The sequence below is a fragment of the Podarcis raffonei genome, chromosome 12, assembly GCF_027172205.1.
Source record: "Podarcis raffonei isolate rPodRaf1 chromosome 12, rPodRaf1.pri, whole genome shotgun sequence".
Taxonomy (NCBI): Eukaryota; Metazoa; Chordata; class Lepidosauria; order Squamata; family Lacertidae; genus Podarcis; species Podarcis raffonei.
The window spans coordinates 6,495,065-6,508,039 of NC_070613.1; the positions used below are offsets into that span (position 1 = coordinate 6,495,065).

Here is a 12,975-nt window from a genome sequence, read left to right on the forward strand (position 1 = left end):
TGCTTTAAATGCATAGTGCAGATGCAGCCTCAGTTGATTATCTGTATGAGTTTGCAGTCTGCTTGTTCATCCACCATGACAACGTAGTGTGTGCACGCTCAGAGGATGACCTCCAAACTATCCTAAATATCTTCACAGAAGCTTACGAAAAGCTTGGTCTGTCGCTCAACATCCAAAAAACCAAAGTGCGCACCAACAAGTACAAAATAACCCCTCTGCAGTGCCACAAATCCAAATCAATGGTGTAACGTTGAAAAATGTCAATCACTTATCCTACCTAGGCAGTTATTTTTCCACAAGGGTCAACAATGATGCAGAAATCCATCATCACCTGAGCTCTGTGAGTGCGGCTTTCTCCCGATTGAAGTGCAGAGAGTTTGAGGACCAGCACATTCACAGGGAAACTTGTTTACAAAGCTATTGTACTACTAACCTTACTATATGCTTGTGAAACATGGACCACTTATAAACGCCATCTCCAGCTCCTTGAAAGTTTCCATCAACGGTGTCTCCAAAAAATCTTACACATCACTTGGGAAGACAGGCAAACTAATATCAGTGTACTGGATGAAGCAAAGATCACCAGTGTCGAAGCAATAATTCTTCAACATCAACTTCGTTGGACTGGTCATGTTGTGCGGATGCCTGATAATCGTCTTCCAAAGCAACTACTCTATTCCGAACTTAAAAATGGAAAGCATAATGCTGGTGGTTAACAAAAGAGGTTTAAAGACTGTCTCAAGGCAAATTTCCAAAAATGTGTTATAAACACAGACAACTGGCAAACACTGGCCTGCAAGCGCTTCAGTTGGAGAACAGCCTTTAGCAAAGGTGTCATGGGCTTTGAAGATACTCAAACTCAGGACACAAGGGAGAAACGTGCTAGGAGGAAGGCACACTTAGCAAATGCACAACGTGATCAACTCCCACCTGGAAACCAAGGTCCCCACTGTGGAAGGACCTGTGGATCCAGAATTGGCCTCCACAGTCACTTATGGACTCACTGTTAAGACCGTGTTTATGGAAGACAATCTTACTTGGCTACGAGGGATCTCCAAAGAAGAAGGTGGTGGTGAGGAGTGGAAGATGCCTTTGCCTTCTTGCTCATTGGCTCTCTGCCTGGCAAACAAGCAGGTGGTAGCAATGATATGGAAAAAGAGGAGCAGGGGGAGCTGGTGATACCTGGGAGGCAGTGTAGCACAGTGTTAGGAGTGCTGGATTAGGATGTGGTCTAAATCTCCACTTGGCCATGAAGCTCACTGGCTGACCATGGGCTAGTCACCAATTCTCAGCCTAACTGACCTCATAAGGTGGTTACGAGGATAACATGGAAAGGGAGGGAGGGGAGAACCATCAACTCTCTGCAGGAAAGGTGGGATATCTATGTAACAATAATGAAATGAAAACAGTGTCGGTGAGGAGGCTGCCTTAGCCAAATGCCATGTTTGGTGTGGTCCAGTACTAGCTTGTTAGGGACGCGGGTGCAGCTGTGGTCTAAATCACAGAGCCTAGGGCTTGCCAATCAGAAGGTCAGCTGTTCGAATCCCCGCAACGAGGTGAGCTCCCGTTGCTCGGTCCCTGCTCCTGCCCACCTAGCAGTTCGAAAGCATGTCAAAGTGCAAGTAGATAAATAGGTACCACTCCGGCAGGAAGGTCAACGGCGTTTCCATGCGCTGCTCTGGTTCGCCAGAAGCAGCTTAGTCATGCTGGCCACATGACCTGGAAGCTGTCTGCGGACAAACGTCGGCTCCCTCGGCCTATAGAGTGAGATGAGCGCGCAACCCCAGAATCGTCCACGACTGGACCTAATGGTCAGGGGTACCTTTACCTTTACTAGCTTGTTGTATATTGGCATAACAGTTCTACAAAAGCGCTGCATCAGTTGACAGAATCAGGTTGTACGTTATAAACCAGGGGTGAGGTTTCAACCTGAGGGCCACACTCCCTTCTGGACAAGCTTCTGCAGGGGCCACATCTCATTGGTGGGCAGGCCCAGAAGCAAAAACGAATGGCAAAAGAAATACAAATCTTACCTTTCTGCAAGCAAATTCTCGGCAAGCAAACTGCATTTTTTAAAAATATTTTTTTTATTGGAAATTTCAACACAATGGGTTTATCAAAAATACATCATCCACGTTATTATTATTTCCCCCCTCTATTTTCCCCCTCCCCCTTAACAAAAAAACCCAACCTCCCACCCAACCCCCGGACTTCCCTCAGCTCCTTTCTCTGGTTTCTCAACACATATTTCTATCTGCATGTTATAAAATGGTAAAGATCCTCAAGTTGTCTATCTATATATTACAATAAACAGTTTGTGACTGTTTATTCAAAACCTGCCAAAGAGTCCAGTTCATTTTGTTGCTTCTTCAAATATTTCATAAAAGGTTCCCATTCGTCTTTGAAGTGACAGTTATCCTTATCACATAGTTTGTGTGTCAGTTTTGCCAATTCCGAATAATCCATCAGTTTTTCTTGCCACAGTTCTTTCGTCGGGATTTCCTCATTCTTCTAACCGTGTGCTTTAAAGACTCTTGCCGCCATTGTCGCGTACATAAAGATATTTTTTAGTTTCTTTGGCAGGTCTTTCCTCACTATCCCTAATAAGAAAGCTTCAGGCTTTTTCACAAATGTTAAATGGAACATTTTCTTTAGCTCATTGTATATCATTTCCCAAAACATTTTGATTTTACTGCACTCCCACCACACATGGTAAAAAGTCCTAATCAAAATGCATTATCAGTGTTCAGGGACACAGTCCAGCCAGGCAAAAACACTCAAAGAGGACACAAAGCAAGGCTTGGAGCAGCGTGGCAGGAGAGAAGGTGTGGCCTTGGGAGTATCCTAAGGGCCACATAGAGAGGCTTGAAGGGCCACCTTCAGCACCTGGGCCCAAGTCTCCCTCCCCTGTTGTTAACTATTTCATCATAGTTCCAGTTACAGAAAGGTAGCCGTGTTGGTCTGCCATAGTCAAAACAAAAAAATTTTTTCCTTCCAGTAGCACCTTAAAGACCAACTAAGTTAGTTCTTGGTATGAGCTTTCGTGTGCATGCACACTTCTGCAGATACACTGAAACAGAAGTTGCCAGATCCCTCTATATAGTGAGAAGGTGGGGAGGGGTATTACTCAGAAGGGTGGTGGGAATGGGTGATTGGCAGATAGCTGTGATGAGCCTGTTGACGACTCCTACTGGTTTCTCTGTCTTGTGATTCTTGATGTCCGATTTATGTCCGTTTATTCTTTATTCTTTTATTCTTATTTCGTTTATTCTTATTTGAAATATTCAAGAATCACAAGACAGAGAAACCAGTAGGAGAACACTTCAATCTCCCAGGACATTCTATACAAGATCTCAAAGTAGCTGTTTTACTACAAAGGAATTTCAGAAATAGACTGGAAAGAGAAGCTGCTGAATTGCAACTCATTACCAAACTTAAAACCATGGAGAGACCTGGTCTGAACAAAGACATTGGATTCTTATCTCATTATACATGACAAAGCCATTTTTCACCTTCTCACCCCTTGCTTTTTCCTGCAAGACCTATTGCAGTCGTTAAGAGTCGTCAACAGGCTCATCACAGCTATCTGCCAATCACCCATTCCCACCACCCTTCTGAGTAATACCCCTCCCCACCTTCTCACTATATAAAGGGATCTGGCAACTTCTGTTTCAGTGTATCTGAAGAAGTGTGCATGCACACGAAAGCTCATACCAAGAACTAACTTAGTTGGTCTTTAAGGTGCTACTGGAAGGAAAATTTTTTTTAATTTCATCATAGTGTATTCAGAGCAATCCTTATCTGGCTCTGTTACGCTTTTGTGTTCCCATACTTATTGCTTTTTTTCCTTGCTCCCAAGAACCGAGAATACCTTTCAAGATGAAACTTAGAGACCTGGAAGTTCGGGAGAAGGAATCTGCTTCCTTCCAGTGTGAGGTGCCCGTTCCCAGCACAGAAACCACCTGGTTCAAAGAGGAGACAAAACTCCAGCAGAGCCAAAAGTACAACATTGAGGAAGAAGGCACGTATCGGAAGCTTACAGTCCAGAATGTTACCATGGATGACGATGCTGTCTATATATGTGAAATGAAAGAGGGAAGCAGAACCATTGCAGAATTAAGTGTCCAAGGTAAGTGAAAATGAAGCACATGAAATGTTTTTTTCCCCCTTAGGGTACTTCTAAAGCAGGCATCCCCAACCTGCGGCCCTCCAGATGTTTTGGCCTACAACTCCCATGATCCCTAGCTAACAGGACCAGTGGTCAGGGATGATGGGAATTGTAGTCCAAAACATCTGGAGGGCCGAAGGTTGGGGATGCCTGTTCTAATGCAAGTTGTGAATCTGGCAGCACTCATTCATGATTTGCATAAATTTGTATCCTGCCCTTCATCCCAAAGGAGGATGGTCTACAAACCATCTAAGAACATTCATAGTTGAGAAGAGTTGGCAATAAGGAGTCAGAAATGTTTGTGAAGAAGGCCCATGTGGAAAAGCAACAGACCCTTCAAGTGTCCCTGTTTTCTAGGGACACCCCTGATTTAGAGAAGCCGTCCCAGTTTCTGATTTGATTCTGGAATGTCCCACTTTTCCTTAGGATGTCTCTATTTTCATTGGACGGTATGAGGCATGCCTTACAAACACATTGCATCCTGCAGGTTGAACACATGTAATAACATGTACATACATAATAAAACCCAGGGAGCACTTCTGATAGGCAAATACACATTGATTGATTGATTGATTGATTTTACAAATTCATAAACAGCCTGAGGCCATCAAAGCAGTGTACACACACACACTGCAAATAATGTGAATTCTGAAAACAATTAAAATCATTTCTACAAATTCTAAAAAATATTTAAACCATTCCTACAGGTGTACAGTTAAGATTTTTAAAAATGACTTGGCCACACCTCAGGGAAAGCCTTCTCAAAACAAAACATTTTGAGAGGGCGTGCCTTGCACCACAGAAACTGCAGTAGAGAAGAAGTCTCTCTGTGTGGTGGGTAACTCTTCCCCTGCCTTTCCCAGCTGCAAGGTATCCAATACCGTATTTTTCGCTCTATAGGACGCACTTTTCCCCCTCCAAAAATTAAGGGGAAATGTGTGTGTGCATCCTATGGAGCAAATGCAGGCTCCTTGGCTTCAGCAATAGCAACGCGAAGCCTCCGAAGCGCAGAGGGAGCACTCCCTCCGCGCTCCGGAGGCTTCGCGTTGCTTTCGCTGAAGCCCGGAGAGCGAGAGGGGTCGGTGCGCACCGACCCCTCTCCCTCTCCAGGCTTCAGGGATAGCCGCCTGAAGCCTTTGGAGCGCAGCGCAAGTTCCCGCTGTGCTCCGAAGGCTTCGGGTTCCTTTTGCTGAAGCCGGGAGAGCAAGACTCTCCTGGCTTCAGCGGAGAGGGAGAGCTGCGCAGCGCCCCTTCAGCGAAGCGGGAGGAGAAATGGAAGGGGCTTCGTTTCTCCTGCCCCTTCACTGAAGGGGCGCTGAGCCGAGAGGGCTAGAATTTTTTTCTTCTTGTTCTCCCCCTCTAAAACAAGGTGCGTCCTATGGTCGCATGCGTCCTATAGAGCAAAAAATACGGTACATGTTTATCTCATTTCACACATGCTGAATCTTGCAGGAGAAGCTGCAGCTTATAGAGAGGAAGCAGCAGCAGAGGAAGGGTTAATCTCCCGTCCCACTGACTTTTCTCCAGTGAACTCACCCTCTCCCCAAGCACATTTGCCTGTTTCAAGTGCCCTTGAGGGCTGTAGCACACATGACATGTAATGTTCTGCCGTCACATTGTATTTGGTCATGAAGTGCTAACCCCTTTTTCTAGTCTTCAATATATATTCCCCAATTTTAAGATAGCTCTGAGCACTCTTGCACTCTCTGAATGAGCATAATGCGTTCAGCTCAGATATTATTATTCTGTCTTATTTCAGTATGTCTTATTCCAGAATCTAAAGAATAACCCCCTATACTATTCCAAACTATTATCTTGTGGCGTCCTGCCTTTCATATTTGTTTTGCTGCTGATAATTTATTCAAATTCGTTTCCCATGATTTATCTAACAGACCCTTCATTTTAATTGTGAATATTGGTTTCTGCTATCGTGCATTGCCATAACCGGTCTAGTTTTTGCAATCACATTTGACATTCCCTACGACGTGGGTGGCGCTGTGGTCTAAACCACAGAGCCTAGGGCTTGCCTATCAGAAGGTCAGTGGTTCGAATCCCCACGACGGGGTGAGCTCCCGTTGTTCAGTCCCAGCTCCTGCCAACCTAGCAGTTCGAAAGCACCTCAAAGTGCAAGTAGATAAATAGGTACCGCTCCGGCGGGAAGGTAGACGGCGTTTCCGTGTACTGCTCTGGTTTCGCCAGAAGCGGCTTAGTCATGCTGGCCACATGACCCAGAAGCTGTCTGCGGACAAACACCAGCTCCCTCTGCCTATAGAGTGAGATGAGCACGCAATCCCAGAGTTGTCTGCGACTGGACCTAATGGTCGGGGGTACCTTTACCTTTACAATCCCCACAGACACAACACTTTACAGAGAAATCTATTCACACGCATTCAGATAAGAGTCATCAAGAGCTATCAAGTGATGAATGCCTATGTCTGAACGAGCTTTTAGATGCTTCTTAGTGGTATACTGGGTTTGACAAAAATGGAAAACTGTGGTGACAAGGAGCTAGTGGTGCACCAATAAAGCTGCTATCTCATTTACAAAGTTAAGCAGGGTCCAGTATGGTTTCAAATTGGATGGGGAGCCATGTGTTGAAATTCATGCATTGCGTGTTCAGACCCAGAAACCTCCCCCCTAAAAAAATTCACACTTGACTCAAATTTTGGTTTTGGTTTTTGGCAGAATTTAGGCCACAACTTTATCAATTACAGCAAGTGACTGGTTGCATAGGCTCTGGTTTGACTAGCTCCCTGCCATGCAGGTAGTGCTGACCCAGGACACCAGCATAGGTCAGCCAAGGGTGAAGACCCGGATAAGCCGAAAGCCAGGAACAGGCTATCTCCGGCACCCAAATGTCCCCCCCCCTGGACTCAGGCACAGACACAACCCCCTCTCAGGGGCTGACCAAACCATCGAGTCCCTGGATTCCTTTAACAGAATACCCTTCACATGGGGATGGCGAGAGCGTTCTCCCATCCCTATCACCTGAACCAGAGCCTATCCGCAACCTTACAAGTTGTGATGATTTGCTATGCAGCAGGCGAAACCCAAATGGCAACAGCCAATCAGCCAAGTGGGAGAAATTCCTGCTGTGCCCCTGTCCCAACGACAGACAACACATGACGGCACAGCAAGGTCAAGCGCAAAGCCCTAAAAGTAGGGAGAGGTGGGCGAGTGTTACGAATGCACGCGCCGAAAGAAGAAGTTCTGGGTCACATGCAAAGGCATAAATAGGTCCCATGAACCATTTGGACTGCGTCCCATTGGCCAGATTGCATCCAGCTTCGAGGGACCTACCAATCGGGTGTTGTGGCTGATGAATAGTACCCACCCACAACACAGGGTGTCGGTTTTCCAGGTCTCATCGCAGTACGTGCCCTCTTTAAGGGAGGACCCAATTTGCAGGGGGTTGGACAAGATGACCTTCGGGATCCCTTCCAGCCTGACAATTCTATGGTTCTGTGATATTATGAACCCACAGTGCTGCAGTGGCAAAACTAGCTGTGTGTTGTTCCACTATCTCTCCTTTCGCACCCTCAAGAGTCAACGTTGTCACATTAAGTGCTTCTCATGCCTGCTCCTCCTCTTTGAAATGTGAAAACTTCCATCATCCTACATGCTGGGAGTGGCTAGCCAAATGTTTCCAGGCCTTGCACTTGGAGAGAGAATATGAAGCGGATGCTGTGTGGGCGTAGGAAGGGATTTATGGCTCTTCTATGTCATACTGTTGCACGAGCAGCTGAGCAGGACCAGTAAAAGCCAGTTCCTGAGGCACAAAGCTGGTCATTAGTGGAGCACTAGGAGGGCAGCAGTGGCGAGGCTGGTAGCTCTTGGTTTGGCTTCTGCAGACAATGGGTGGAGAGTGTTCCAGTCTGGGGGCCAAAGGCAGCTCTAAATGGCCCTTGAGACTCTTTTGTATTTGTGCCTGAATTCGACTAGTTTTTCTACTGATATAATTGATTGCCAATACTTTGTTACACCATGCTTCTAACGATAGATCTTTGGAGTTCTTCCAACATTTCACAACTGTTAACCCACTGCTAACAAACAAACAAACAAACAAACAAACAAACAAACAAACAGGATTTTGACATATTGGCCAGGTGGAAACACAGGCAGCTTCCCCTTCCATGCCCCTTGAAATTCTCAGACGTCCCTAGCTATGACAGCAGGTGGAGACTAACAAACACCTGTGTGTTGTTGCTCTGCCTTTTCTCAAATGATCTTTAGAGCACAGCACAGGGAGTGTTGATGAGGGTGTGTAAGGGAGTGGGGCCTAGTCTAGTTGCAAAGCCTTCTAGGATACCTGCTGCACCTTCTTAATAATAATAATAATTTATTATTTATACCCCACCCATCTGGCTGGGCTTCCCCAGCCACTCTGGGCGGCTTCCAACAAAATATTAAAATACTGTAATGCATCAAACATTAAAAGCTTCCCTAAAGAGGGCTGCCTTCAGATGTCTTCTAAAAGTCTGGTAGTTGTTGTTCTCTTCGACATCTGGTGGGAGGGCGTTCCACAGGGCGGTGCCACTACTGAGAAGGCCCTTTGCCTGGTTCCCTGTAACTTGGCTCACAGTGAGGGAACCGCCAGAAGGCCCTTGGCGCTGGACCTCAGTGTCTGGGTAGAACGATGGAGGTGGAGACGCTCCTTCAGATAAACTGCATTTTGTACCTCCTGAATCTGTAGGGTGGGGTGCTTAGCTTTTGGCACTCCAGATGTTTCTGCATTACAGCCCCCATCATCTCAGACTGTTAGCTGTTCCCATGGGGGCCAGTGGGAGCAGCACCTAGAGTGTTACAGATTCCCCACTCGTGATCTTAGAAGGGGCATCCCCCTCTTTCATGAGATGTAGACTCTTCTAAACAGAGACCTTCTTCCATCTTGTGCATGCAGTAGGGAACGCCACATCTTAGATCAGGGACGGAGAACTTGTGGCTTTCTAGATGTTGCTTGGTTGCAGCTCCCACCACCTCTGACAGTTGGATATTCAGACTTCCAATGGAAGTTGGAGCCCAGCAGCAACAGAAGGGCCACAAGTTGGCTACCCTTGGTGCAAGATACAGCTGAGGAAATGGAGGGATGAAGGCAGGCAGGGGAACGTTGGACAGAAATGCACAATCTGTCCTGCAAGCCCCAAGTTAATGCCAATGGCTTGTTTGCTACAGCCAAAGGTCAGGCAGGGTCTTCTAAAGCAATTTTTTGTAATGCTAGCCTTGATATTGATTGCACTATTTGCTGAGTATATTAAGAGGAGAGGGGTAATCCAGTGTACAGTTGCCTGCATAGTTTCTGTATCGCACCCAGCTTGCCTTAGCAAGCAACTGATAGGATGGTCGTTGCATTTCTACCCCCAGAGACTTCTTCGCAAACCAGAACAACATGGCCACTTTCGCAAGCAGCTGCTACCTCTCTCCGCTGCCACAGACGTGGACTTGGCTGGCTGCTTTATGCACTGGCCTGTACGGCGAGAACGGAACAGCTCCTTCTTCCAGCTGTTGCTTACAGAGAGTTTGCTCGGTTCTGGAGTGTGAGACAACCACAGTACACACCTTCATTAATTTATTTCATTTCCATCCCTCCCTTCCTCTAAAGGAAGGTGGGGGAACTTTTCTGCATCAAGGGCCGCATTCTGATCTAGGCAGCCTTCCAGGAGCCACATACCAGGGGTGGGTGAGGCCAGAGGCAAAAGTGTGCAGAGGGACACATGTAAATTTAACTCTTGTACAGTAGGTTATTTTCTACACACACAGAGAGATGTCCCTCCATGTCCTGCACCCTGACAAGCAAGAGGCATTGTTGTTGTTTAGTTGTTTATTCATGTCCGACTCTTCGTGACCCCATGGACCAGAGCACGCCAGGCACTCCTGTCTTCCACTGCCTCCCGCAGTTTGGTCAAACTCATGTTTATAGCTTTGAGAGCACTGTCCAACCATCTCGTCCTCTGTCGTCCCCTTCTCCTTGTGCCCTCCATCTTTCCCAACATCAGGGTCTTTTCCAGGGAGTCTTCTCTTCTCATGAGGTAGCCAAAGTATTGGAGCCTCAGCTTCAGGATCTGTCCTTCCCATGAGCACTCAGGGCTGATTTCCTTAAGAATGCAGAGGTTTGATCTTCTTGCAGTCCATGGGACTCTCAAGAGTCTCCTCCAACACCATAATTCAAAAGCATCCATTCTTCAGCGATCAGCCTTCTTTATGGTCCATTTAACGCAGGTGCGGCGGGGATCTCCCTCTTTGCTGATTCCAGCTGCTCCAGGACCAATGCCTAAGCCAATACCGCTCATCACTTGTAACCAATAAAGTTCTGGCCATATTTAGCCCACTAACCTTAAATATCTGTGTTATGTGTCTTTATTTCCACTGAGGGGGGGAGGGAACTCGCCATGCAATGGGGCTAGCTTTACAACTGGGTGATTCGAGCGCAAATCAAGCCTAAGCCAATCCTATATCCACTTACCTGGCGAGTAAGCCCCATTGAAATCAGTAGGACTTGCTTCTGATTAGATGTGTAGAAAGTTTAAGAACTTTTCTTATGCAAATAACTAATAAGATCAAACAAATTGGCCTAAACCCTGAAAACCTTTTTTTGGGAACTCTGAATAAGGCAAAAGCAATTATCACTCAGAGACTTTACGATGTCGAATTACAACAAGAAGACGCCCTACTCCCGGAGACGTATAGATGTTTAAAAGCTTGGCCTAATTTTGCAACTGCCCCTTACTTAACTAACATCACTAACGAAGCTTATAGATGGGCTTTCTCTAGCGCCCGCTTTGAGACAATGCCCTCAGCAGTGCTGTACGGCAAATTCACGCGGGTACCAATGCATGCGCGCCTCTGCCCCTGTATGTCTAATAAGGTAGAATCTGTCACACACATCCTTCTATTTTGCGAATTTTATAGTGAAGAGCGAGTTCAACTTATTTTGCCGCTTTTATCAAAATTCATACCCCTACAACATTATTTGGAATCCTCCCCCGAAATTCTACGAAAATACCTTCTGGAAGATTCCTCAAGCTCAATATCATATGAGGTGGCCAAATTTTGCACTTTAGTAATCAGGAAGCGTAAATCTCTTCTGTTGAATGGCACACTGCGAAGTTCCCTTGTGTAATCCTTTATTTTATTTTTCTGATGTTGTTGTTGATTTCTTTTTGTTTGATCTTGTGGTGTTTAGTGTCACTGGCTTTTGCCGTAATAAAACATGGTTGGTTTAAGAACTTTTAAAGAAAGCTCAATCATCATGGAGGCAGGTGAATCTCACTCCTTACTAGAAATAAGGCCAGGCTTTCCAAACCACCTTTGAAGTAGTACCTGATACCGTGCACTTAGTCTGTGTTTGTGAAAGCTATAGACGTGTGTGTGTATGCATCTATGTATGAAACAAAGACACAAATATGTGTACAGTATTGGCGTTATTGACATAAACTACATAGGATACACAGTTAACATTTTCCATATACAGGTGAAACTCGAAAAATTAGAATATCGTGGAAAAATTCCTTTATTTCCGTAATTCAACTTGAAAGGTGAAACTAATATATGCGATAGACTCATGACATGCAAAGCGAGATATGTCAAGCCTTGATGTGTTATCATTGCGTTGATCATGGTGTACAGCTTATGAAAACCCCAAATTAACAATCTCAGAAAATTAGAATATTCAAGAAAATCAGCAAAACAAGGATTGCAAATCGAGCAGGATTGGACCTCTGAGAAGTAGAAGCATATCTCACTTTACATGTCATGAGTCGATCTCATATATTAGTTTCACCTTTTAAGTTTAATTACTGAAATAAAGGAACTTTTCCACGATATTCTAATTTTTCGAGTTTCACCTGTATTTTAAATTGCAAATCCTCACATCAATGTGGTCTTGGTTATTCACTACATTTCTCTGATTTCCCTATGCGCTAACAAAATCTCCCTCTGTCACTTCACTAGTAATAATACAAATAGTTATGTAGGATTCACCTTTGTAATTTATGTGCACAGAGTTTTAAATCTCTACGAATTAGAGAAAGTGATTTAAGCAATGTTACATCTTTTAGGTCCTTGTATTTAAATGTTCCGCTAATGTTTTTTTATTACTATTATTAAAAATAATTTCTTTTAAAATCTCCACCCCACCAAAGGGAATATTATCAAGAAACTGCCAAGGAAGACTGCAGTCAGCATAAATGACACGGCGATATTCTGTGTGGAGCTGGAAAACAAGTGCCAGAAATTCCGGTGGCTAAAGAACAAGGAAGAACTGAAGCCCAACAGCAGAATTGCCATCACTTCATCCGGCAAAGAGTACAGCATGATAATCCGAGATTGTAAAATGGAGGACTCGGCAGAGATTGTGTTTGTGGCCGACGAGTGCAGAACGTCCACCCAGTTTACTGTGTCCGGTGAGCTGTTTTCTCTTCCTCTATGTGAAACCCACAGGGTATTGTTGCTCTGCAGCTTATGGTATAGGCCAGCACTATCACAAATGATACTGGCGTCTCTACAGGCAACAAAGACACAAATGCAACATTGTAGAGAGAGCTTTGGAAATGGCTACAGTTAGGCACGGTTATAGCAGGAAGCGGATGGCGCTGTGGTCTAAACCACAGAGCCTAGGACTTGCTGATCAGAAGGTCGGCGGTTCGAATCCCCGCGACGGAGTGAGCTCCTGTTGCTTGGTCCCTGCTCCTGCCAACCTAGCAGTTCGAAAGCACGTCCAAGTGCAAGTAGATAAATAGGTACCACTCCAGCAGGAAGGTAAACGGCGTTTCTGTGCGCTGCTCTGGTTCGCCAGAAGCGGCTTAGTCATG

General features: G+C 45.4%; 1 protein-coding gene across 1 annotated transcript in view; it reads left to right on the plus strand.

Annotated features, from left to right (window-relative positions):
• The window catches only part of OBSCN (obscurin, cytoskeletal calmodulin and titin-interacting RhoGEF), a 201,055-nt gene that overhangs the window by 24,625 nt on the left and 163,455 nt on the right, over positions 1 to 12,975 (plus strand). Inside the window, exons 3-4 of the mRNA XM_053359224.1 lie at positions 3,860 to 4,129; positions 12,307 to 12,567. Coding sequence (XP_053215199.1) covers positions 3,860 to 4,129; positions 12,307 to 12,567 — 531 coding nt within the window. The remainder of the gene's footprint in view (positions 1 to 3,859; positions 4,130 to 12,306; positions 12,568 to 12,975) is intronic.